At 42.5% G+C, this 27,086-nt stretch overlaps 1 protein-coding gene across 2 annotated transcripts in view; it reads left to right on the forward strand.

Annotated features, from left to right (window-relative positions):
• Window positions 1-27,086, forward strand: part of LOC121273347 (ceramide synthase 6-like) — a 108,683-nt gene that overhangs the window by 23,003 nt on the left and 58,594 nt on the right. The window contains exons 2-3 of one of the 2 annotated variants that reach the window (XM_041180517.1): window positions 11,376-11,481; window positions 26,157-26,287. In XM_041180517.1, the coding sequence (XP_041036451.1) occupies window positions 11,376-11,481; window positions 26,157-26,287 (237 nt within the window). Of the gene's footprint in view, window positions 1-11,375; window positions 11,482-17,387; window positions 17,449-26,156; window positions 26,288-27,086 lie in introns of those variants that run through there. The other variant, XM_041180518.1, reaches the window with a different exon arrangement.

The following is a 27,086-nucleotide window of genomic DNA, read 5'->3' on the forward strand; positions in this document are numbered from 1 at the left end:
GAGTGTGTGCTGTGGTAAACTTGCTGGCTTGCCTATTTAAATTTAAAATCTATTTTGGGAATGTTGCCTTAAAGGGGTGTGTAGTTGGGAGTCACATTAACTGGGGATTTTGGGATTTTTTATAGTATTAAGTAACTGTAACACTACAGTTTGAAATCTTTTCTTAAATGTTTTGATTTTAGTTTTCAAAATCTCTAAAGGTGTTAGTGGACTCAATACTTCTGAATTCAGTACACAAGTCTTCTCATAATAAATACAAATTGCAAAATCGTAATGATAGCGTGGCCAAGTTTCCATTGTGGATTTGGTCTGCCTGGTACACACCACCTGCCATGTCATAACACCGTGGTAAGATCTGCACCCTTGTCCCCAGAGCATTATCCTGGCTTCTGGATTGCTAGTCCAGTGACATTACCACTATGCCACTGTAGAACCTCGTTGCCTCTTCCCCTCCCACTAGTTTTCTATTTATGCAGTGCATGACCTCTTGCTCTCCCAACTCGTGTATGCATGTGTCACGTATGATGACATTTGAAATGGCAGCTAGCTCTGTTACCTCAATATACCAATTACTCAATATATCAATATAATACCAATATACCATTGGACACACCAGAAAGGAGAGCTCCAATGTAAGTAATGTTGGCTGATTTTTAAAATGCTTGGGTAATGTGGGCTTGGGCATTGAGTACTACCACCACTGCAAGTAAGGATCACTGTTTTGGCCACCAGTTCAGGTGGTCTTTGGTCATGTTACAAACTTGATATGCCATCAAACCCAAGTGGTGGTGTAATAGCCACTGTCCAATTTTTAGTTGGAGACCAGAGCAGGGAGCAAAATATGTAACTCTGGGGCGCAAAGTCTTCATTTGAAGCCCAGACTATACATTGTGACTCATAGAGCTGTCCACTTTACTATCACCAGAGTCTGTACATAATTGTCTGTGCTTTGCTCTAATGGATACATTGTAAGTTTGTGTAATGAGGATGGAATGTTGCCTATTGACTCATCGTTGCAAACTAGGCTTTGCATTCCCAAAGCTATTGAGTACAATTGCTGGGAATTTGAGGCAATTGTGTAACATGTCCTTGGTAACATGTGGTATTGTTATAGCTCATCCACACGTGACATAAGGTGGCAAGAATGCTGAATGGAGAATGAATGTACTGTAAAGGTGAATAAATTTTTATAATAGCCCATCGGCTTCCAAGCAGGAAAATGGGGCCCTTGCTCTGAATCTTATTCTCCTGATATCCAGCAGGTGAGTAAAGTAATGGTTGAAGACACTAGGACTAAATTGCCAACAAAGTTCTTGGTCTGGAATCAAATGTTAAATGTGGCCACCTTCCTGAGGTAATCGAGGCATGATGTTTGGATATTATACACAAAAACCCTGCATTTTGCCTCCCGGTTGCTTCCATTATAATCTGAAAATTCTGCATCCTCCTGACTTTTTTCTTTTTGCTCCTCCTACCAAATATTGACACTACACACCGATCCACTGTAAAACCAGATATTTCCAATTGAGTTTGCAGTTATAATTAATTAACCAGCCGCCCCTGGTTGAGAGAGTCTGCACTTGCTCACTCTAAACTGTAGTTTGTTGCTCTCTGTAAACTGTAGTTTGTCAATGTGAGAGCTGTTATGTCAGTGACTCAATTTTGGACAAAATCCATGCAGCTGTTAAAACGTTGTAGCTTTTATAATTCATCCTGAATTTCAATCTCGTGTTGATCACCTTTTGTGAGCTGTTTGATGAGCGAGTGGTGTGGATGAAAGCAATGAGCTTAATTTGCTATTTATATGTATTTGTTTCATTCAGACTGTAATAGGAGGAGCTCTGGACTCTTGTACTGTTCCTGTAGTTCAGCTCCTACTTATGATGCAGCAGCTTTCATGTTCAAATTCCCATCCTTTTGAAAGGTAGGACTCCATTGATGTGCTGCCTTATTTCAGTTGCTCAGACCTCTGTGTAGTGATGTATGATTGTTCATCTTTTGAATGACCTTTTGCTTGGCCGAAAGAGCACCGTTGCCATGGTGAGAGGTCTTTCAAGAGCTTTACTCTGTTTGAATACAAAGGAGTGTGAATGATGTTACATCATAAATGTTATCCATTTGGTTCAGTTAACTTTTTTGTTGCAAACTGGAAAAAGGCCTTCCAGATTTTGGAATTGATTTGATTTGTGTAAGTTCCCCTAAATGGCTCAGTCACTGAAATTTATAATAGGGCCATGGAAACCGAAGGAAATTGTGGTGTGATCCTCATTTATGCTGAATTAGCTGCTCTCCACTTGTATGGTTTTTGCAGTGCCTCCATTGGTTCTGTAGTGGAAGTTGTGTCAATTGGAGTTTAGTCTCATGGAGGACCCCATTCCAAGAAACGGGCTTGCTTGTGACTGTTCCTCTGTTTCGATTCTTGATTGGTTTACAATCGGGTAGTCTTCTGTATTTTGGAACATCACCACCTGCAATTTCTCCTCCAAGCCCTGCACCATCTTGACTTGGAACAATATTGCTGTTCTTTCACCGTTGCTGGGTCAAAATCCTGGAACTCTCTCCCTAACAGCACTATGGGTGTACCTACACCACATGGACTGTGGTGGTTCAAGAAGGCTCACTGCCACCTTCCCAAGGGCAACTAGGAATGGGCAATAAATGCTATCCTAGCCAGTGTTGCCCACATCCTATGGAAGAATAAAAAAAAACCTTGGAAGTCTTAACTGGTGATACCAAAAAAACAATGGGGGACAATGGAGGAGAGCAAGGGTGAGTAAGTACAGTACCCAATTATACCCCCAATTTGAGTTGTATGTGGTATCTTTCCCAAATATGTGATGATGCTGGGAATGTTGCTTGCTGAAGGGAGAAAGAGGTGGAGATGAACTCGTAAAGTTACCTTTAATCAAAAACACAGTTGATCTGTGTTGGAATAATTAGGATGAAATTCACCCATTTCATAGTTGGTGCACACTGTAAAAGGTGGAAAGCATCCAAGCAATTTTTTTTTGCCTTTTTTAGTGATCTGGATCTCAGCCATTGAACTATTTGGTGATGTAAGGTACTTGCTGTGGCATCGTAGAAACAGGACAGTTGTAGTTAGAAAAGGTTAATCTTTTCTAAAACTGAGGTTGAAATGCCTGATAGTTCTTTTATTGAAATGCTTCATGGAAGGAATGGAGAGTTCTCATTGTACCGCACAATGTGTAGTGATTTATTTTCAAAAGAGCTTCTGATTGCTCACTGGGTTTTTATACAAGATATCCCTTTTGATTTGAATGAGGTTGCATCCTTGAGAGTCTTAGTGGCTGAGTTAATAATCTCCCAGCACAAAGTGTCTAAAATGGTTAGGCCACAACTGGAGTACTGTGTGCAGTTCTGGTCACCACATTATAGGATGGATGTGATTGCACTGGAGAAGGTGCAGAGGAGATTTACCAGGATTCAGCCTACGCTGGAGAGTCTGAGCTATGAGGAAAGTTTGGATAAGCAGGTGTTGTTTTTCTTGGAGAAGCGAAGATTGAGAGGGGACCTGATAGAGGTGTATAAGATTATGAGGGACATAGAGTGGATAGGAAGGCACTTTTTCCATTAGTAGAGGCGTCAATAACCGGGGTGGGTGGGGGTGTGGTGGCATAGATTTAAAGTAAGAGGTAGAAGGCAAAGAGAGGAATTGAAGAGAGATTTTTTTTCACCCAGAGGGTGGTGGGAGTTTGGAACTCACTGCCTGAAAGAGTGGTGGAGTCAGAAGCTCTTGTAACATTTTGAGAAGTATTTAGATATTCACTTGTGTTGTCCTAGCCTCCAGGGCTATGGACCAAGTGCTGGAAAATGGGATTAGTATTGTCAAATCTTTGTTGTCCGGTGTGGACACGATGGGCTGATTGGCCACCTCCTGTGGTGTAAATATCAGAGTCTGAGTCTATAATGGTGATTCTTAAAGGCTCCTTTTATCAATTGGCGTTCATTCCTTTGCCAGGATAATTGGGTGTTAGGTCAGAAATTAACATGTGTTTTTTGGAGAGAAACTTTCCAGCTAGGAAAATGATATAGTTAAAACAGGCTAAAGCCATGGATTAGGAACATTGAGGATAAAAAGTTGAAGTTGCATCTAATTTTCTTTCACACACACCACGAGAGCAGAGCAGAAGCAGTGAAATGGAGCTTATTTCTCCCTCTTGTAAATAGAAGCACAAATGCAAACCACCATTCCATTGTGGGATTGGGATGCAATTTTTTTTCCTCCCATGTATTAAAGGGTAAATGTTTTGATTTCTACCAATCCAATATTAAAATGCCTGTATCATACCTCTCCAGACATGGTTTTTTTTTTAAACACATTCATTGCAAATTTGGAAAATGCATCATTTCAAGACTCCATTTCAAAGGCAACTGTAGCTTTTATCAGAAATATCAGCTGTTGGCTCTTATTTCCCACATTACAACAGTGACTATACATCAAAAGTACGTCATTGGCTGTAAAGCACTTTGCAATGTCTGGCAGTGCAAGTGCTTTATAAATGCAAGCCTTTCTTTCTTATTGCAGAGAAACCCAGCTTGTTAACCCTGCCTATCCCTGGCACCCAAAGGACCATTGCTGGAGCTCATTTTGGGAAGGAATGACACAAAATGGGAATGGGAACCCTGTTAAACTGGTGAACCATTTTTACTGAGACCAGCTAAGTCAGTGTGAATCAGGGATTGAATGCAGGCCTTCTGATTTATACAACTTGGTATATTTCAGAACTCAAACATAACCTAAAGAAATAGGAGCAGGAGTAGGCACGCGCTGCCATTTAATAAGAACATGACTGATGGCCTACCTCAACTCCACTTTCCCACTCTATCCCCTAGATTTCCTTAGTATTCAAATGTCTAGCGATCTCTGTCTTGAATGTACCCATGAACTAAGTATCCACAGCCTTCTGGGGTACAGAATTTCAAAGATTCACTACCCCGAGTGAAGAAATGTCTCCTGATCTCAGTCCTAATTAGTTGACCCCTAGTTCCAAACTCTCCAGCCAAGGGAAATGACCTGTCCACACCTACCTTCTCGAGCCCTCCTAAGAATTTTATACATCTTATACCTCTTCGAAGTCTAGAGAATATAGGCCTATTCTGTTTGATCTCCCCTCATCGGGCAGCCTTCTTGTTCTGGGAATGTCGAGTGAGCCTTTGTTGCATGGCAAATGTATTTCTCTTTGAGTAAAGGAGACTAAAACTGTATACAATACTCCATATGTGGTCTTGCCAATCCCCTATGCAATTACAGCAAGACTTCCCTACTCTGGTACTCTATATCCTCCTTGCAATAAAGGCTAGCATACAGTTAACTTCCTAATTGCTTGCTGGTCTTGCGGTGCAGTGGTAGTGTCCCTATCTTTGAGCCAGAAGCTCTGGGTTCGAGTCCCACCTCAGGACTTGATGGCCAAGGAAGGAGCCTTCATAACATGGCCAAACAGGTTGAGTATCAACCTGCAAATCCTTCCAATATGCCTATGGCAGGTGGTGAGAGTCTTCTGGTTAACCAGAACTGTGTGGTAGCTGCAGGTGCAACAGCCTCCCCATGTTAAAAGAATCTATGCACAAGCTCTTGCCATGGGCTGCACTCTGTGGCAAGCGCCTTCTTTGCTTTGAGGGACTGTTAGAGAAAGAATTGCTTTCCATACCTGTATGTTAACTTTCGATTTTTAAAATCCTGTCATACTCAACTTTTTAAAATGAGTGCATTCCTTCCCTTTCTAGTTCCCTGTAACTATCCTGTACACTCTCTCTCAATGGGAGGGGAGGAATTCTCACAGTTGATGGTATGTTCAGGGGTATGTGAGTGAAAGTGGGCCAGATTTTGTTGTAGCAGCACATCTAACGACGTCTACTGTTGGTTAGCAAGTTACCCCTTCATTCTGTGGGCAAAATTTCTTTGACCTGAAAAGTTGCTATAAGTGCAAGTTGGTAATGATGCAGTGAGGGAGACCAAGCATCTGGGACCTGGGTGAACAGGGCAATCCAACAGGGCATCTCCTTAACCAGAGATTTATTGATTGGGGAAATAGAGCTGAAAGGCTGGGGGGGGGGGTTAATTCAATGTCAAATCAGGTACTGAAAGAGAAATGAAGAATGAAAAAGTGACAGAGTGACGAAGGAAAAGTAAGGAAAAAAAATGTGTAAAATTTGATATTGTTTTAAATTCTCCCTGAAATTCTAAACCAGCCCATTTTATTTTCAGACTTGTAAATACTCTAAAAGAATACTCAAATCCACATCTTGTCTTCCCTTCCTCACAGCACTGTGGATGTTCCTACACCACATGAGCTGCAGTGGTTCAAGGAGGTGAGGGCTCACCACCCTTTTTCAAAGGCCATTGTGGATGGGCAATAAATGCTGGCCTAGCCAGTGACACCCACGTCCCATAAAAGAATTTAAAGAAAAACGTGGGGGTGTCTGGGTATAGCTATCTCTAGACTGTCATTTGTACATTGGCTAGTTTGTGGTATTCTAAATGTTAGTATAACCTTTTCATAATTACAAATGCTATGGTTACAAAATTGTTTGTCCTGTAAAAATTTCAATGTATGTGAACAGGGCTTAATTTTTAAGCTGTCACCTTGTATGAAATACATTGTAATAAGGTTAATTGCCCTCAAATCTGTGTGCGCACCACTTTCTCGCCTGTTTTTTTTTTTAATGCTCTGAGCACAGGCGGGTGGATTGTATAGCCCATCCTATAATGGGGATTGTTGTATAAGAAGCTGATTTTGTTCTAGAACAGTGATTTCTTTTAAAATAAAAGCTTGTAACAATTTAATCCTCCCCCTGCCTTACTAAAACTACAAGACACTAGTTAGACCACACCTAGAATACTGTGAACAGTCTTGGTCCTCCTTATCTGAGGAAAGATATACTGGCATTGGAGGCAGTCCAGAGAAGGCTCACTAGGTTGATCCTGGGTAGGGAGGGATTCTCTTTTGAGGAGAGGTTGAGTAGGTTGGGCCTGTACTCGTTGGAGTTTAGAAGAATGAGAGGCGACCTTATTGAAACATAGAAGATTCTTAGGGGGCTTGACAGGGTAGATGCTGCGAGGTTGTTTCCCCTTTGTGGGATAGTCTAGGACCAGAAGGCATAATATCAGAGTAAGAGGTCATCCATTTAAAACAGAGATGAGGAGGAATGTCTTCTCTGAGGGTAGTGAATCTGTGGAATTCTTTACCGCACAGGGCTGTAGAGGCTGGGTGGTTAAGTATATTCAAGGCTGAGATGCACAGATTTTTAATCAGTAAGAGAATCAAGGGTTATGGCGAAAAGGCAGGAAAGTGGAGTTGAGGATTCAGATCACCCATAATCTCATTGAATGGCAGAGCAGACTTGATGGGCTGAATGGCCTACCTCTGCTCCTACGCCTTATGGTCGGTGTTCCTCTGCTTCTGTTACTGCCCTTATCCCAGCAATTCCTGCATTGTTTAGGCAGGTGTATTTATAAAAATAAATATTGTTTACTGTTTTCTCTTAGCAGTGGGTCACAGAGGAATGATATGTTTTGGTGGCCACCAACTGCCCTTCAATAATATCTCATTGAAGTGCAATAGCTCTTTCACTAGCCTTGCTGTGTCTGATTTTTGTCCTCGCCTGACAGGTACACTCGCACACTGCAGCAGGAGTCACTTGATGGGTTTGAAACACCTCTATAATTCTCCCTGCTTCTAACGCACAAATCTTACCCATGAATTTGAAATGGAATCAAAGAGCAGAGGGAACTTTGTGCAGCTACACAAGTCATTAAACAGTAAATCAGGCGGTAACAAGATGAACCAAATCTCGGGACTTATACCTAGAAGTGTGGGATGCAAAAGCAAAGATGTAATGTTGAACTTGTAGAAGACCTTGGTCAGGTTGCAGCTGGAGTTTTGGGTGTAGCTTGGTGACTTGAGAAGTTGGGGCATTTATCATGAGACCTGACAAAAGTTAAGGGGTGACCTGATGGAGGTCTTTAAGAGGGTTACAATAGGATAATCTTTTGATGGCTCGTCCCATTGGTCAGTGAATGGAAAAAATGGTTGTGTTTGTGGCATTTCCACTGTTTTTAACAAAATAGGAAGAGGCATAAATTTAAGATGATCACAAAGAGTTAAAGGAGAGCTTAGGAAAATGTCTTTACACAGCAGGAGGTTAGAATGTGGAATTATTTGCTGCAACTCATTGTGAAAAGCAAAGCTCATGAATGATTTCAAAAGGGAACTGGGTAGTTTGGCGGGGGGGAGTATGCAATCTATTTTTAATTCAAATCATCTGATGTAATTTGTTTTAAAAAAAAAACACTGAATTCCCGCTCTCCTATTGGGAAATTCATATTTTATAGTGCAAAAACAACTCTGAATTCCCAGGAGTGAGCAGACAGACAGTATTAAAGGGTATGGGGAGTGAACAGATGAGTTGGGATTAGACTAGGTAGCTTGTGGGGAGAAACATTGTGCAGAGTTGATGGAACAAATGGCCTTTTTGTTTTGGAGCAAGTGAGAGGAGTCAACTGAACCAATGAAGATCGTCCTTTTTTATTTTTTCACAGACTGTGGGTGTCGCTGGCTAGTCCAGCATTTATTGCCCATTCCCAATTGCCCTTGAGAAGGTGGTGGTGAGCTGCCTTGAACCGCTGCAGTCCACGAGACGTAGGTACACCCACAGTGCTGTTAGGAAGTTCCGGGATTTTGACCCAGCGACAGTGAAGGAATGGCTGATATGTTTCCAAGTCAGGATGGTGAGTGACTTGGAGGGGAACTTGCAGGCGGTGGTGTCCCCATGCGTCTGCTGCCCTTGTCCTTCTAGATGGTAGAGATTGCGAGTTTGGAAAGTGCTGTCGAAGGAGCCTTGACAAATTACTTTTTAAAAGTGCTTTTACCCTCATGCTTGATATTTTGTCTAGTTTTGAGAGAATGGGCCAGTGGTATTCTCCCACTTGTATCTCTGGACTGGGGACCGAGTCTCATACCGTGCCCAGTCATTTTATACACTGCCCCATAGGTCCTGCAGCCCACAAATATTTTACTGAAGCCAGCTTCTGTTTGCTAACAATAGAATTTTTGGACTTGTGTTAGAAGCTTCCTTTATGATGGTGGGTGTTTGGATTTGGCTTCCAGGGAACTCCTATTATTAAGTTGGCTCTTGGCTTTTATATGCCAGTTTCCTTATCCAACTGGCAATGTGTTAACCCCCAGAAACTGGGGTCTGGGTGAAGGGAAGTGTAAACACAGGAGCCAGCTCATAGATACTTGTCTCTGGGAATTCTAAAATTAAAACAATAACTGCCCTCAGTAGCTTACTAGGTCTATTGTATTGCAATAAAGTTGTGGGGAAGAGCGGAACTGGGTGCCATAAATATAAGATTGGATTTATGAGTGACAATCGTGAATTCCAGGGAAACCTTTCCTTATCCAGAGACCGAGGAGAATGTGGATGAGATGAACATAGATCCATTTAAGGGGAAGCTGGATAAACACATACGAGAGAAAGGAATGGAAGGATATGTTGATGCTGTAAAGTGGGTATGTGGGAGGAGGTTTATGTGGAGCATAACACTTATGTGGACCTATTGGGCCATATGGTCTGTTTCTGTGCTGTAACTTCAGTGTTGAATTCTGGAGTATAGCCATTGTTGAGGAGACCAGGTTCTCCCTTTTTTTACGTGCACTCATGTCATGTTAAAGTACTTTTTGTTGCCAATAGCAATAGTGCCCACTTTGTGCATTCAAGTGGTGATTCTTGGGCTTCTGGGTATGCAGACTTTGCTGCAGTTTTTGCGACAACAGTTTCTGTTTGAACTTGCTCAAATCTGGATCTGTTGAAGAGATCACAGGAAAGAAAAGCCTCCGCTATCCAGATTTCAGGGACAACCTGCTCCAATAACTCTTGCTGTCTCGGCAATTGCTGAGAAGCTTCTATAAGCTAATTTCCTATTCGCGACAGAAACGTAAAAGAACTTGAAGCAATTGTTGCATTTATTAGTCACCAGTTGTGCATACCTCCTGTGGTACAGTCGTTTTGCAAGGCACTTTGTTGCAGAGATATGACCACTCTGTTTATGCTCTGGATTAAATTACTTAATTGTATAAGCATGCCAAACAGGCAAGAGTAGATGGGGAGAGATTGCTCCCATTAGTGGAAGAGTTGAGAACCCTTGAGGAAAAGCTTTTTCATGTAGAGAATGGTTGGTCAGGATTTGGAACACATTGCCTGTGTGGTGCAGGCAGAATAAATCAAAGCTTCTTAGCTTCAATTGGCAAATACCAGCCTGCATTTATATAGCACCTCTTTAAATGTAGTAAAACAATCCAAGGAGCTTTACCAAACAAAATTTGATTCTTGAGCCATACAAGGCAATTATTCAGGCAGGCTACCCAAATGTTTGGTCAAAGAGGTGGGCTTTGAGATGCCTCTCATAGGAGGAGAGCGAGAGATCAAGGGCGGGAAAGCCAACACTTAGCTGCGCCATACAAATTGAATCTTCCAGCTTTGATTCCCATTGTTTACTGACACCAACTGGATATAGCAGGGGCATTCCCCTGGGTAAGGGAGAAGAGAATCCGTCCTAATCCCCACTCCTGACTACTATTCATTGACCCATGCTGGAAAATGCAGGTGCAGAGGTCAAGTAGAGAGGCAGCAGAGAGATCTATTATACCCTCCAAAGTTGAACAGCCTGCCAGTACTCCTTTGTCTACATGCAACATATGAATGACTGTTTAGGCAAGCTACCAGTTTGGCCTCAACTGGGGTACGATGTCCAGATCTGGGCACCACACTTTTAAGAAGAATGTGAAGGATTTGGAGAGTATGCAGGCACGATTTGTAAGGATGATTCCAGTAATGAGGGACTTCAGTTGCGTGGATAGATTGGAGAAGCTGGGGCTGTTCTCTTTAGAGAGAGTTGAGGAAATTTGATAGAGGGATTCAAAATCATGAGGGGGTCTTGGCAGGAGTAGATGGGGAGAAATCACTCCCATTCGTGGAAGGGTTGAGAACCCTTGACGAAAAGCTTTTTTATGTAGAGAATGGTTAGGATCTGGAATGCATTGCCTCTGTGGTGCAGACAGGATAAATTGTGGCTTTCAAAAGGGAATTGGATAGTTATCTGAAGAAAAATTTGAGGGCTCTGGGGGAAAGGGTGGGTAAGGGGGACCAACTGAATTGCTCTTAAAGCAAAGACATGATGGGCTGAATGGCCTCCTGTGCTGTAACTATTCCATGGTTTGTACCACTCAGCATGTTGTTTAGTCTGGAAACAGTTGAATTGGCAGGGGAGATGCTGCACCTTTTATAGCGTTAAGCTCTGTCTACAATTCAAATAGGTTGGAGTGAAACTTAAGTGTATGTTCTTTTTTGAACAGGTTTATTGCCAAACCATGTGCCCTGAGCCTTCGAATTCAAGCGAATGGACCTCGCAGAGCACAGCCCAACGCTATTCTAGAAAAAGTCTTTACATCAATTACTAAGGTGCGTGCTTGGCCTCCTGAGACTTCTGTTTTTTTTATTTGCAGAAAGCACTTGCATCTATAGTCAAGATTTTCCTCCCTAACCCACACCCCAGTTCCCTGAGTGAGTAGAGCAGTGATCTTTGCTAATGGACTGGGGGGTTGAAGTAAATGATAATATTAAATGGCGAAACTTTTGGGAGGTCAGCAAGAAACCACATCATCAATGTTTGACATTTTTCCACTTTATTTTCCTCCTCCTATGGCACTAAATTTTTCTATCTGCATTATGATCTTGTGTCCAGTATGGTTGTCATATTGCATTATGCACCTGATTGACTCAAATATCATTCATAAAATAGCTACAAGTCACAACTGAACAAATATATCAGTGAGGATGTAACATTTTAAAAAATGTTATTATCTCCTTTTGGTTTCTTCTGACCTTGATGGGGATTCACACAGTTAAAACTTCTTAGTGCCACAATCAGCCTTTAATTGAGCTTAGTTTTTTTTATATAGTAAAGAGGGCTGAGAGGAGATTTGATAGAAGTATTCAAATTCATGAGGGGTCTGACAGAGTGGATAGGGAGAAACTGCTCCCACTTGTGAAAGGATCAAGAACCAGAGGGCACGGGTTTAAAGTAATTGATAAAAGAAGCAATAGTGATACGAGGAAAAACCTTTTTCATGCAGTGAGTGGTTGGGGTCTGGAATGCTCTGCCTGAGTGTTGTGGAGGCAGGATCAATTGAAGCATTCAATGTTGTCTGGAAAGGAAGAATGTGTATGATTATGGGGAGAAGGTGGAAGAATGGCACTAGGTGAGTTGCTCGTTTGAAAAGCCAGTGCAGACATGATGGGCCAAATGGCTGCCTGCTGCGCTGTACTAATTCTGTGATTATTTACAGCTATTAAACTTTAAAGAGCCAGCTCCATCTTGGCAACAGAACAGTACATTTGTGTGATAGATGGCCAAAAATTCCTGTCCTATAACATAATATTGCAGGAGATCTGCCTATGTGGGAGTAATCTACCATGAAGCACTGTTTTGGGTTTTGTGCATATCTCAGGCTGTGAATAATAATCGATCGTGACATTCTGATTTAGGATTTCTCTGTTAGGCAGTGTTAAGTCCTTTCCAAACTTACAGGTGCTGTGAAATTCAAATGAGTCTAGCCAATGGCTAAGAAATGTGAGAATGGGACTGGGATGCCTGAGCTTTTGTGCACTAGACTGCTGAGGCCTGTTGGCTGCAGCTGCCCTGAAAACTGTAGAAAACCCCAGTACTCGGTCAGTTAAATGACCAACAGTTGTATTTGAAAAGCCCGGATTTACTTTCCTCTTGTTCTAGGGTTGTATCCCTGCCACCACCTCCCTGCCTCCTTTTCCATTGAAGATGCTGACCCTGCTTGGGATACAGTCTACAGATAACCAGAAGCTCCGTGGTACACCACTGAAGTAGTTGTTTTACATGTGTAAGGCTATCTCTCGGAGAGCATCACACCTGAGCCCATGTCCAGAAGTGAGCCCTTTTTAGCAAGGGGACAGAGATTCACTCTCCGATTTTCATTCTGTTTCCCTAGCCGTCCCCTTGAAGGGCTAAGATAAATTGTTGTGGCCCAGCTGAGATCAAATTAGGAATTGAACATGGCATGTGCTGATCTAGTGCTACATTTGAGCAGTTTCTTGAGCCGCGGAGGGGAAGGGGGAGGAGGCTGGACCTTCGGTATCAACTTGCATTTATACAATGCCTTTTATGTAGAAAAATGTCGCATGGGGCTTCAGTGACATAAGGGGGGGGAAAAAACTGGGCTGAGCCAAGAACTTGACCTAGCAGGTTTGACTGAAAGCATAGCCAAAGTGATGGGTTTTGTGGGTGTATTTGTAGGTGATGCGGTTTAGGGAAAGAAGTGCTGAGGGGCTGGGACTCGGACTGCATTGCCCCAGTGGTGGCAGGGGGGTGGAGGCAGTCAGGTGGGGAAAAGAGAGGAGGAATGTACAAAAGACTGGAGTTAGGAATGGAGTGTTTGTGGGAGGTTGGGGATATTTAGGGGCAAGGCCATGAAGGGATTTAAACACAAGATTGAGAAATTTGGGAGGTTGATATCCAATGTACATCAGTGTACTAGTATTGTATGCAGATTTAAACTGTCAATGGTTGGGCCTGCTCATTAACCTATGCAGCAATTGCCCTTTTGATTTTCAATCTTGTTTAGAAGTTTTAATTTGCTCAGCAATGTTCTGTTGCACAGGTTCAAGAGTGAAATATCGATGACCTTTCTCCTAGGAGCTCCCCTTGTGAAATTTCGTGATATCGGTTTAACCTTTCTCAAGCAGCACTATTTAACTCTGACCACTTCCACTTCACAGATGACAGTTCTGTGACCTTGACAGTAGAGGCTTCATGGTAACCCATAGTGTATATTTCATGATAGACAACCTTTGCTCTTTTTCCAGCTCTTCGCTTTTTTTAAAATAATAAAAGAAAAGTCCCTCTGACAAGGTTCAGGCCTTGGTGGGGAAAATGATGCCAAAAGTGGGGATGTGCTGCTGTTGAGCTTGTCAGGGCTCTGGATGGGCAGTGCCACTCCTCACACAGCAATTGTCTATCTGCAGTACATAGCGCTCCATTATGGTAAAAGTGCCAGTACAGAGAGTTTGTGTTATCTGAAATCTTGGAACAAAACAGCCCTGGAGGAGGCCATTCAGCCCATCGTGTCTGTGCAGAAAGCACATTTTTGTTAAGTAAAGGTGTGGTGGTAATTTTAAAAGTTTTTTTTTAATTTCCCAAAATTGCAATAATTCCAACAACGAATGGAATGGAAGAACTTGTGTTTATGTAGCTCCTCACATGTCATTGTCCTGTCTGAAAAGTGCTTTTACAACCAGTGGATTATTTTTGAAGTGTTGTTATGGAGGCAAATGCAGCAGCCAAATTTGCACTCAGTGAATGACTAGATAATCTGTTTTGGTCTTCTGTGTAGTGTTAAATTGAGGGATAATGTGGGCAAGGATACCAGCAAAGCACTCTGCTGCTCTTCAGATGATGCCATCTGATCTCAGAACCACTCAAGCAGGCTGATTTATGCCTCCGTCTGAGATCTCTAAAGGGCAGCATGTCAAGCAATCCAACACTCCCTTCAGTACTGCACGGAAGTGTCAGCTTAGATTATAGGCTTACATCCTTAGTGGAGCTTGAACCCGTAATCTTCTGAGTACTGAGCTAAGCTGACACCAAGAAGCAATAGGAAGCAAAATGGTTATATGAAACCCTGCTTGTAGCGCTAACCTTAGAAACTTGATATTCTCACTGTAACTGCAGTAACAGTATCTTCAATGCATAAGATACTATCAGCTACACAAAGCAAGTCTTGAAATGCAGTGTTGAAAGCTGACTGGTGTGTAGGTGTATGATACTGCTGGTTTATCATCTTTTGAGAAATTGTTTCACTAGGAAAGAAAGCTGAAAGATGTGTAACATTTCCACCCCTCATTTAAAAAAAAAAATTCTAGTCCTACAGGTAAGTATCTGTAGATTATTGCAAAGATTAAAAGAGTCTGAAATTGAATTCTTAATGGCAACATAAATATGAAATGAGAGACTTCAGTACAGCTCCAGTGACTGATCCTGTAGATTGATCAGGTTATTTTAAAAATACAGGGTGACTAATGCATTGTTCCATTATTGTGATGTATGGGACTTCTTGCGCCCTGACAGCTGGGCATTAAGTTTAAATTTGGGCTAATGTGTGCTCTGGAAAATTTGCTGAAAGGCTGCTGCCAAGCTTGTAAGTGGTGGGGGAATTCAAGGTAAAACCTCAATATGGCTGAAGAGTAGGGAGCAGGAGTCCTGAAGAAGATTCATACGGACTCAAAACGTTAACTCTGTCTTTCTCTCCACAGATGCTGTCAGACTTGCTGAGTTTTTCCAGCAATTTTTGTTTTTGTTAGGGAGCAGGAGTATTTTCCTGGAGGAGTTGTCTGGTTGCAGAGAAAGTACTCATTGGGATTCCCCAAAGTTGGTGTTGGGAATTCTTCTGATTTAAAAAAAAATTTTATTTTCTGCATTTGGATTTAGAAACTTGGTCCATACTGGCCAAATGTGCAGGCTGTACCAAACTGAGAAGGAGGGAGGGATTCACAGTTGAGCCTGAAGAGGCAGTGAAAGACCTGCCAAAATGAATGTCAAGTGGGCAGACCAGTGAGTCAGTGATAGACCAAACTTAACACAAGGAAGTGAAAGTTAATCACAGGGTGGAAAAAAGGGTGACCTGACCATTCAGAGTATCAAAATGATGCAGTTGAAGAGATTGAGATATGATGGGCCAATTCTGAGGGACTTTAGTGGAGTAGACACCCGCCTATTAGAAACTAGTAAAAGGCAAGTTTTGTACTGATACTGAAATATTTCACATGTCGAGTGATCAAGGCATGGAACGAAGCTCTGGGTGTGGTAGTGGGCATTTAAAAACCACAAGTTGTTTAAGCAGCAGTTGGATGAGGGGTATTGGGAAATGTAGGCCTTTTGTTTTGTAGGTACATGAACGAGGATGATCACTTGTATTTTTCTGCAATCTTGAAGATCAGTGGCTGAAATAATTTGCCAGTATATTTACTGTGTGGTGATAACTCCTGCAGACCACCGTAAGAGCAATGGAAAGGATCTGAAAAATCCATTAATGGGACTGTGAATTTTCATGGGTAGTCCGGAGTCCGGAGACACTCAAACTCTTAATCGTTGGATTTTAGTGTTTTATATTCCTTCTCACTGGGTCAAAACCCTGGAACTCCCTCCCTAACAGCACTGTGGGTGTACCTACACCACATGGACTGCAGCAGTTCAAGAAGGCAGCTCACCACCACATTCTCAAGGGGCAATTAGGGATGAGGCAGCAAATGCTGGCCTCTCCAGTGACATTCAGATCCAATGGATTAGTTAAACAAAAAATTGATTCCATGACTTCGACTTGGTAGAACACTACTGACAATTTGGATAGGTATATAACTGTAACAGTTAAGCTAGCATTGGTCCTTTTGTACATGTTTGGAGTGTCTCACTTTCACTAAAGGCTCCAGAACCTTTTGAGGAGATGAACAAATGGTGGACTGCTGAAGCTATAAATGGTAAATTGTGTGGATAAAAGAGATTGTTTTCAATGCTTTATACAGAGACCAATAAAGCTCATCTTGACTCCAATATAAACAGTTAGCTTATTGACTGTGACTCTCTGCCATAGTTTTCCATTTTATGAAATGGGGCTTGTATTGTAAAGTGGTCATTGTAAATCTTTCCTTTAATAGCAATCATAAATGGTAGAACTGGCAGAATGACTCATTCACATATTATAGGTTATTCATGTTGAGTCTGTCTGAGACTCTAGATGACTTCTTGATCAAACCAATTTATTGCAGTTGTATTGTCTGGGTGAGGTGGAGAGAGTAAGAAGGACGAGCGAAGAAAGTTCCATGTGGCAGAAAATTCAAATTAAATTGAAAGCTGGGGATCTTCAGAAGGTGGCGCAGCATTTGAAATTGTTCCAAAAAGCCCCCTTTTTTAATATATTGAAATTTCAAAAGCCTATTTTGTGTCTCTGCTTAAAGATCAGTGGGTTTTTTCTGATTATTTTGATGTCTTGGCATTATAAACCCTGACCCTAAGCTTACCAACCAGACTTCTTTTTGCTTGCTTTTAGTTTAGTGCTTTGCAATTTTGTGTAGAAGTGGAAGGAGGCCATTCAGCCCCTTGTGTCTGTGCCTGCTCTTTGCTGGAGTAATTCAAAACTGATTGCACCACTCCAATCTCTCCTCTCTCAGCCCTGTACTTTCTTTGCTCCATTTCGCCCCCCCCAACAACAACAATAATTTTTATTTATATAGTGCCTTTCACCATAAAGAAACGTCCCCAAGTCGCTTCTCAGAGGTGTAATCAGACAAATGGAGCCAAAGAGAGAGATATCGGGCGGGGAGACCACAGGCTTGGTCAAAGAGGTGAGTTTTGAGTTGGGCCTTGTTAATTGGGAGATGTGAGGCAGACAGGTTCAGAGAGACAACTCCAGAGTGTAAGGCCTAGTTGGTTGAAGAGAGGCACTTGCGAGAAGGCAGAGTTTGAAGAGGGTGTGTTGTAGGGCTGGAGGGTGGTTACAAGAGATGGAAGGCGCTAAACCACAGTTGGACTTAAACACAAAGATTAGAATTTAAAATTTAGGGCTTTGGGACTGAGAGCCAATGGATAGAAAGAAAGCTTTCTCATGTTTGACAGCTTTCATCACCTCAGGATGCCCCAAGCACTTCACAGCCATTGAAGTACTTTTGAATTGTAGTCACTAATGCAGAAAATGCATCACAGTTTGCGCATAGCAAGATCCCACAAACTACAAAGCGATAACTGCCAGAGATTTTAGTTTAGGAATGACTATTGGCCAGGCCACTAGGAGAACTTTCTTAAATATAAAAGCAAAAAACTGTGGATGCTGGAAACCCAAAACAAAAACAGAAACAGAAGTACCTGGAAAAACTCAGCAGGTCTGGCTGCATCGGTGGAGGAGAGCACAGTTGACGTTTCGAGTTCTCATGACCCTTCAACAGAACTAAGTAAAAATAGGAAAGGGGTGAAATATAAGCTGGTTTGGGGTGGTGGTGGTGGTTTGTGGGGGGGTGGGGGGGGGGTTGTGGTTGTTGTTGGGACAAGCAGCCATTAATAGATGGAGATAACCAAAAGCTGTCACAGACAAAAGAACAAAGAGGTGTTGAAGGTGGTGATAATATCTAAAGGAATGTGCTAATTAAGAGTAGAAGGCAGGACAGACAAGGTACAGATAGCTCTAGTGGGGGTGGGGGAATTTTAGAAGGTAGACATAAACAATGGGTGGAAATGCATTTAAAAATAATGGAAATAGGTGGGAAAAGAAAAATCTATATCGGAGAGACCAAATGCAGACTGGGTGACCGCTTTGCAGAACACCTTCGGTCTGTCCGCAAGCATTACCCAGACCTCCCTGTCGCTTGCCATTTTAACACTCCACCCTGCTCTCATGCCCACATGTCTGTCCTTGGCTTGCTGCATTGTTCCAGTGAAGCTCAACGCAAACTGGAGGAACAGCACCTCATCTTCCGACTAGGCACTTTACAGCCTTCCGGACTGAATATTGAGTTCAACAATTTTAGATCTTGAACTCCCTCCTCCATCCCCACCCCCTTTCTGTTTCTTCCCCCTCCTTTTTGTTTTTTCCAATAATTTATATAGATTTTTCTTTTCCCACCTATTTCCATTATTTTTAAATGCATTTCCACCCATTGTTTATGTCTACCTTCTAAAATTCCCCCACCCCCACTAGAGCTATCTGTACCTTGTCTGTCCTGCCTTCTACTCTTAATTAGCACATTCCTTTAGATAATATCACCACCTTCAACACCTCTTTGTTCTTTTGTCTGTGATATCTTTTGGTTGTCTCCACCAATTACTGGCTGCTTGCCCCAACAACAACAACAACACCCCCCCCCCAACCAGCTTATATTTCACCCCTTTCCTATTTTTACTTAGTTCTGTTGAAGGGTCATGAGGACTCGAAACGTCAACTGTGCTCTCCTCCGCCAATGCTGCCAGACCTGCTGAGTTTTTCCAGGTATTTCTGTTTTTGTTTAGGAGAACTTTCTTGTTGTTACAATAGTGCCCTGGGACCCTTTGCATCCATCTAAGAGAGTAGATGGAGCCTCTTTTACATCTCATCTGAAATATAGCTCAGACAGTGTGATACTCCCTCAGTACTGTATTGAAGTGATGGCCTAGATTATGTGCTTGAGTCCCTGGATTGGGATGTGACCCCCACAGCCTTCTGACTCGGGTGAGCATGCTGCCACCGAGCCAATACTGACCACCTAATTTTAGGTCAGTGGGTGATGGGTGAGTGGGAATTGGTGCAGTGTTGCATATGCCAGGCAAAGTTTTGGATGTTCTTTGGCTGTTAGTCTAGAATGTCTGTGTGTACGGATATCCCAGTTTCTCCATGTATGGCCTTTGTACTTTTGCAGTGTGAGGCATATTGGGAACATAGTCTTTTAATTGGTGACTCGAGAACAGGGGAAAGATACTCTTTCATTTGTGGAACTAAGAACACAGAAGGGTCCCCTACTGATGGTGTTCAAATCATCTTCCCAATGTCGGAGATGGTCACAGTGTTTTTTTTTGAGCCATCTGATTTAGGAAGGTCCCTGGTCTATGCTGAGTGTATGAGTGTATCGATCTATTAGAGCAGCTGTAGTATGACTACAATTAGCCTTAGTACCCCTGGGTTAAAGGAGTGGGGGGATGGGTGGAGAGTGGTGGCAGGGAACTAGTCAGGGCTCCTGACTGCTCATCCAATAAATGGTCAGTGCCGTTTGGGAGGGCACACAATTAGAAAGGAAGAGAGAAGGAGCGATGGGCTCTGGGGGTGCCAATGGAAGCAGTCAGCAGCGAATCAATCTGCGAACAGGCTGTTGACCCGGAGGCCTTTGTCTCATTATTACCAGAACTAATCACACTAAGTTAAAGGGGCTCTCTGTACCTTCTGGTTGCATTACTAAATGAGCCCCTGCCTATAACAGTACATGGTGTTCATAAAGCTGTTGAAAGGAATGTTGCAGCAGCCTTTTAAAGTAATGTGACGTAACTTGGATAACATGTACATTAACAGTTTGCTTGCTGCCTCAGTGCACTGCAGTTCTGTTGTGTGCTGTATGCTCTGCTCCAGCTTTGATCTATCCTCATTTTCCTCCCTCCTCCCATGCTGAGATTTGAGTAAAGTGGAAGAGAATTCACAAGAGGCTCCACAAATATCCCCACCCTCAGTGATGGAGGAGCCCAGCCCATCAGTGTAAGAGATGAGGCTGAAGCATTCGCAAAAATCTTCTGCCAGAAGTGCCGAGTGGATGATCCATCTCGGTCTACTCCGGAGGTCCCCAGCATCACAGATGCCAGCCTTCGGTCAATTCTATTCACTCCACGTGATATCAAGAAATGGTTGAAGGCAGTGGATACTGCAAAGGTTATGGGCCCAGCAATAGTACCGAAGATTTATGCTCCAGAACTTGCCACTCCCCTAGCTAAGCTGTTCCACTACAGCTACAACACTGGCATCTACCTGGTAATGTGGAAAATTGCCCAGGTATGGCCTGTACACACAAAGGACAAATCCAACCTGGCCAATAATTGCCCTATCAGTCTACTCTCAGTAAAGTGATGGAAGGGGTTATCAATGGTGCTATCAAGCGGCACTTACTTAGCAATAGCCTGCTCACTGATGCCCAGTTTGGGTTCTGCCAGGGTCACTCAGCTTCTGACCTCATTACAGCCTTGGTTCAAATATGGACATAAGAACTGAACTCCAGCGGTGAGGGGACAGTGACTGCCCTTGACATCAAGGCGGCATTTGACCGAGTGTGTCATCAAGGAGCCCTAGCAAAACTGGAGTCAATCAGAATTGGTTGGGGGGGGGGCAGAGGAAGATGGTTGTTGTTTTTGGAGGTCAATCATCTCAGTTTCAGGCCATCACTGCAGGAGTTCCTCCAGGGAGTGTCCTAAGCCAACCGTCTTCAGCTGCTTCATCAATGATCTTCCCTCCATCAAAGCTAGAAGTGGGGATGTTCACTGATCATTGCACAATGCTCAGCACCATTCATGACTCCTCAGATACTGAAGCAGTCCATGTCCAAATGCAGCAAGAGCTGGACAATATCCAGGCTTGGGCTGACAATTGTCCAGTAACCTTTGTGCCACACAAGGCCAAGTAATGACCATCTCCAACAAGAGAGAATCTAACCATCCCCACCACCACCCCCCCTCCCCCCCCCAACCCCCCCACTGGACTAGCCATATAAACACTGTGGCTACAAGAGCAGGTCAGAGGCTAGGAATCCTGCGGTGAGTAACTCACCACCTGACTCTACAAAAGCCTGTCCACCATCTACAAAGCACATTTCAGGAGTGTGATGGAATACTCTCCACTTGCCTGGATGAGTGCAGCTCCAGCAACATTCGAAGCTTGACACCATCCAGGACAAAGCAGCCTGCTTGATTGGCACCACATCCACAAACATTCACTCCCTCCTCCACCACCGACTCACGGTAGCAGCAGTGTGTACCATCTACAAAATGCATTGCAGGAATTCACCAAGGCTGCTTTGGCAGCATCTTCCAAACGCACGACCTCTACCATCTAGTAGGACAAGGGCAGCAGACACATGGGCGCACCACCGCCTGGAAGTTCCCCTCCAAGCCACTCACCATCCTGTCTTGGAAATTTATTGTCGTTCCTTCACTGTCGCTGGGTCAAAATCCTGGAACTCCCTCCCTAACTGCACTGTGGATATACCTACACCACATGGACTGCAGCGGTTCAAGAAGGCAGCTCACCACCACCTTCTCAAGGGGCAATTAGGGATGGGCAATAAATGCTGGCCTAGCCAGCGAAGCCCACATCCTGTAAATGAATTTGGAAAAAAAATTCTCCATAATTGACATTCTGAGAAATTCATAACTGCCAAGCTTTGGCATTCAGCACATGGAACTGGGTGAGATTTGCAGTTAGACAGTCGGCCTCTAGAGGGAATTGTTCCATTGTACTCTCGGAATAGATGCTCATCCTGTCGTGGAGGCGTGGGGTTTTTTTGAGAGAAATTGTCTAGTCTGTATTGAAAAACATGGAAATTATTCCCTAGTTTGTCATCCAGCAAACACTTCTGCAACGTCTTTACAATTTGTACACTTCTTTCTGCAGTGCTTTTCAATGCTAGGTGATGTAGTGGTGTTAGTGTTCGACCTCCATTCTTACTCCGGAATATTTCAAACTCTTCTGACGTGAAGTGTGGACCATTATCTGACACCAACATCTCTGGCAATCCATAAATTGCTAACCAACCTCTCAAAACCTTATTAGTTGTTGGCACTTATGGTATAGGGTGTGGACTTAGCATTTATCCACTTACTATTGACCAAAGCCAGGTACTTTTTCCCTCCCTCCTCCAGAGAAATCGATGTGTACTCGTTCCCATGGTTTTCTTGTGCTTGACCATGAAATGCAAGAAGCCTTGATGGAATCATTTCTTATTCTGAGATGCACTTCACAACTTTTCACCAACTCTTCAATACCTTTCTCTACCTTTTTTGGATACCAAAAATAGCTGCTTACTACTGTTTTCATACAGACTATCCTGTGTGCTCTTGATGAAGTTCCGCTAACAGTCTCACTAAACCTTGGCAGAACAATGGCTCTTAAGCCCCATAAGAAACAGCCTTGATCTACACTCAGTTCATTTCTGTGTCTCTTTAGGCCAGCTGTCCACGACCTAATTGAGCACTGTCCTGAACACGCATCCTTGTGAGTTTCTTCACTAATTACGCTGGCATGTCGTTTGTGTATGTAAAATAATTCACAGGTAACTCAGTGGCTAGAAATGAATGGGCCTTCATGGGAAGTCTTGAAAGAATGTTGGTATTAGCATTATGATATTAAATACCATAACCGATGCCTAATTTTCTCATTTGGTCCTCCTTGCTGAAAGATAACATTGCTTTCTTAACACTTAATGTCAGACATACTTACAGTAGGGATTAGTAACTCAGCCCAGCTTAACTCTGTTTTAAGCCAACTCATTCCTACTATTACTAATGACAAGTAATAAGATGCATCATCGTATTCCACTCTAACACTAACTACACCTAACACTGGAATACTGTTATTGAAGTAACCAGTCAGTTTCACACCACATTTGCATAACGAATGTGAATTGGGGACTTGTACACACTTTCTGAGATAATGGACACTGCTGCAGCTGTATCAATACTGAAAGCAAGTTATGAACCTCCAATTTTCGTTTTTACTGTGGCCCTGGAATTATGTCTTCAGCCCTTTTTTACTCTCATCCGCTATGTGCTGTTTTTCTTGCTCTCTGACTGAGTGCAACTCTTGGTCTTCCTGCTCGGTAACATCAACTTTTGTTTCCATATCTGCCATATGCACGTTTGAGAATTTCCAGACTCCTGAACTAGCTTTAGATCTACCACGACCTGTTGTACGGCTGCTACCTGGAGTTTTATCATGACCTAGAGCATTTGTTTCCTCTACACCTGCATACCATCTGGGTATAACTGACTTTCCCACAGGTGTAGCACTTTGACTGGAAATGGGGACATTTAAATTGTTGGTGGCTACCTTGGCAATGGTAGCATCCAAATTTCTGACTCTGAGACCGTGAACTTGGCCGCCATGGCCTGGATCTCGTTGAAATCAAGTGGACCTCCCCTGCCAGCTCAGGAAAAGAACTTCCTTGCAGTTTGCAAATATCTCCTCCTTCCATTTCAATGGCTGTGACCTCAGTGTGGGTCTTGTTCCACATCAGCTTATTGCCTTTGCTCAAAAATTTGGCCTGGATTTTATGGTTCTTTAGGCCTCCTATGAATGTGTCCAAGATTGCCTGTCTCCTCCATGCCCACAGTGACGAGAGTTTCTTTAATTCGAGATTGTAATCTGCCACAGTCTCATTTTGGCAACTGCTTCTTTTCATAAATGCAATTCTCAGTGCATTCCGTTCTTAGCTTTTTATCCATTCAAGGGATGTGCGTGTCACTTGCTAGGCCAGCATTTATTGCCCATCCCTAAGTGCCCTTGTTCAGAGGGCATATACACATCAACCACATTGCTATGGGCCTGGAGTCACATGTAGGCCAGACCAGGTAAGGACAGCAGATTTCCTTCCCTTAAGGACATTAGTGAACCAGATGGGTTTTTACGACAATTGGCAATGGTTTTATGGTCATCATCAGATCAATAAAAACTGGAATTAAATTCAAATTTCACCATCTGCCATGGTGGGATTTGAACCTGGGTTCCCAGAGCATTATCCTGGGCCTCTGGAATACTAGGCTAGTGACAATACCACTGTCACCGCATGGTGTAGATCTTATTAATTTTGGAATAGTCCATTGTACAGGGGTCTTGTGGGCAACATTGGTTAGATATCACCTCAAATGTATCTGACCCCATCGTAGTGAGGAAAACATTTTACTTTATGCTTATCTCCTATTTTATTCCCTTACAGCCAAATGTGTCATCTCTGTAATCACACCAGGCCTCTTTGTTAGGGTTGAATTCCCCCATTGTCCCCAAATACATCTTCAGTGCCATTTTATTTCAATTACTCAGATTGCTCAAATTTCCTCAAAAGCAACTTTAGAAGTTCACAGAAGTCTCTAATTTCTCTAAAACATCCCATCCCAGCCTCGTTGCCATCTTTCTGGCAGGCAGCCATTCATGAACTAGCTTTATTTACACCTCCCTTGCAATATCTTGCAATATACTGTAGGAATCCATTGTGGGGATGGGACAATATCACAGAATTGTTACTGAAGAACCATTCTTCTTGTTTGCTGCAACCTCTTGATACTGCCTTAATGCATGCCAGCCAAGTGTGCTATTGTTTTAATATTGTAAGGAAGCATTTACCTAAGAGTGATCTTAATATGATTGAACTCCATGTTGGGTTTGAAAGAATCCTATCGCAGTTACTTAAATTCTAGACTTTGGGAACTTTAATGGGATGACGGCAACTGAATCAAAACTATTATTGGGTAAATCTGCAGATGAGCAGTAGGAGGTATTCAGAAAAGAATTTAGCCCAATATATAACCTTACTGGACAAGAGCTCTACTTACCAAATAATATAACTATGGTCGACAGAAGAGATGCGATAACATGGCACTTCTGCATGCTTTTTCCTTTAGTTTCAAGAATAGTGTAAAAATGAAGAACAGCAATGGAAGACATGAAGAAAAGTAAGAGTTGGAAGACTTAAAAAGATAGAGCTGCATAGCAGCAATGGCGACATGTAGAAAAATGTTTTCATGCAGTGAGTGGTTGGGATCTGGAATGCACTGCCTGAGAATGTGGTGGAAGCAGGTTCAATCAAGGCATTCAAGAGGGAATTGCATTTTTATCTGAAAAAGGAGGAAGCTGCAGGGCTACAGGGAGAAGGCAGGGGAATAGCACTGGGTGAATTACTCCTACGGCGAGCCAGTGTAGACACAACAGGCCGAATGGCCTCCTGTGCTGTAACGATTCTGTTAATTAATTGAATAATGTATGTTTCCTATTAAACTCCAAAATGGGTAATGTGTAACAAATGTGATGAAATATTTCAATGAAATGTTAACTGTGCCCCTGCATCCCTTTAACGTTTTAGTTCCCCTTTTATTTCCTTGCTCTGGGAGGTTGGCTAGGCCTGTGTGCTAATCTATGTAAACACAGAATTTCTCTTGAGTCCTGCAGTACCCTTTTTGGGTAACAATGCAGAGTATTTTTTTTCTACTTTATCTTCCTCCTACTGATCCTGAAGGTCTATTTCTGTGGTGAACGAGGTCAGTGTAGGCTAGGAATCTGCAGTCTTAAATTTGAACTCTACAATCATAAGTAACTTGGCTGGATTTGAAATTTTAATTTAATAAATTCTGTACATTTTAAAGATAAGGAATAAAGATGTTCAGGAAAGAAATTTTTCCCGCCTCCCCCACATTTGTTAGCCTCGCATTTCATTTGTGCCCCTCCTCCTTCCCCAACTCCACAGACATGCTACATTCCATGTTTTTGAACTTTCAGTTTTTGCTAGAGTTGTTTCTGGAAACCATAAATACAAGTTAATAATCAATTCTCTTTCCTTCTGATCAGTCTCCTGATGAGAAAAGACTTGAAGGCCTGTCAAAGCAGCTCGACTGGGATGTCCGCAAAATTCAGCGCTGGTTTCGACATCGAAGGAACCAAGATAAACCCAGCACCCTCACAAAATTCTGTGAGAGCATGTACGCCTATTTTTTTTCAACTGTTATGCCTCCAATTGTACTTGATTAATGTTAAGTCCTATTGTGCAAAGTTCATTGTGTAGTAGTATTATAACTGTAGCATCAGTTCGTAAATAAGCATCTGTGTGTTGCTAAAAATGCTCAACTTTTTGGGCAACTACAAAGCATAATCTTTGTGCAAACTCCTTATTTCTTCCCTTCTCCTAAAAATGAATGAGATTACAAACTTTTGTACCAGTTGTCACTTTTAACTTCCATTGGCAATGAAAAGTCCATGCAATTTGTTGCTTCTGATTTCCTTGCCCACCCCTATCTGAAAAAGTCTTGCAAAAACTACAAATCAATTGAAGAAAAAAGATGTAAGTGAATGGTGTTTTCTTCCCAGATATTCCTTCCTTAGAATATCCTGATTGTTTCCAAGATTTCTTTAAAGAATAATGGATAGTGTTGGCATGTGATGCATGTTTATTTTGTGATGCATGTTTATTTTGTATGTTTTTTTAATTTGCTTTTATAAATAATAATCTTCCACTACATCTACATGCAGAAATTGGAATGGAGTTTGCCCATAATTGGGCCCACTGGTTTATGGTGACTGAATAAGTGAAAATCCATTTTCATTACGTGGGATCCTGGGTTTGTTGCTGGAGTTTAGGAATCCTTTTCCAGGTTTGACCCCCAAGGGCCATAATGACCAAGGAACAAATAAAAATGCAGTTCCTGGTCATCATAAGCATTTGGCAGTGGTCCCGCTTGGCATTTCAATGCTTCTAATGCATTGCCAAATCTTATCAGCAGA

This window comes from Carcharodon carcharias, chromosome X (genome assembly GCF_017639515.1).
Source record: "Carcharodon carcharias isolate sCarCar2 chromosome X, sCarCar2.pri, whole genome shotgun sequence".
NCBI lineage: Eukaryota > Metazoa > Chordata > Chondrichthyes > Lamniformes > Lamnidae > Carcharodon > Carcharodon carcharias.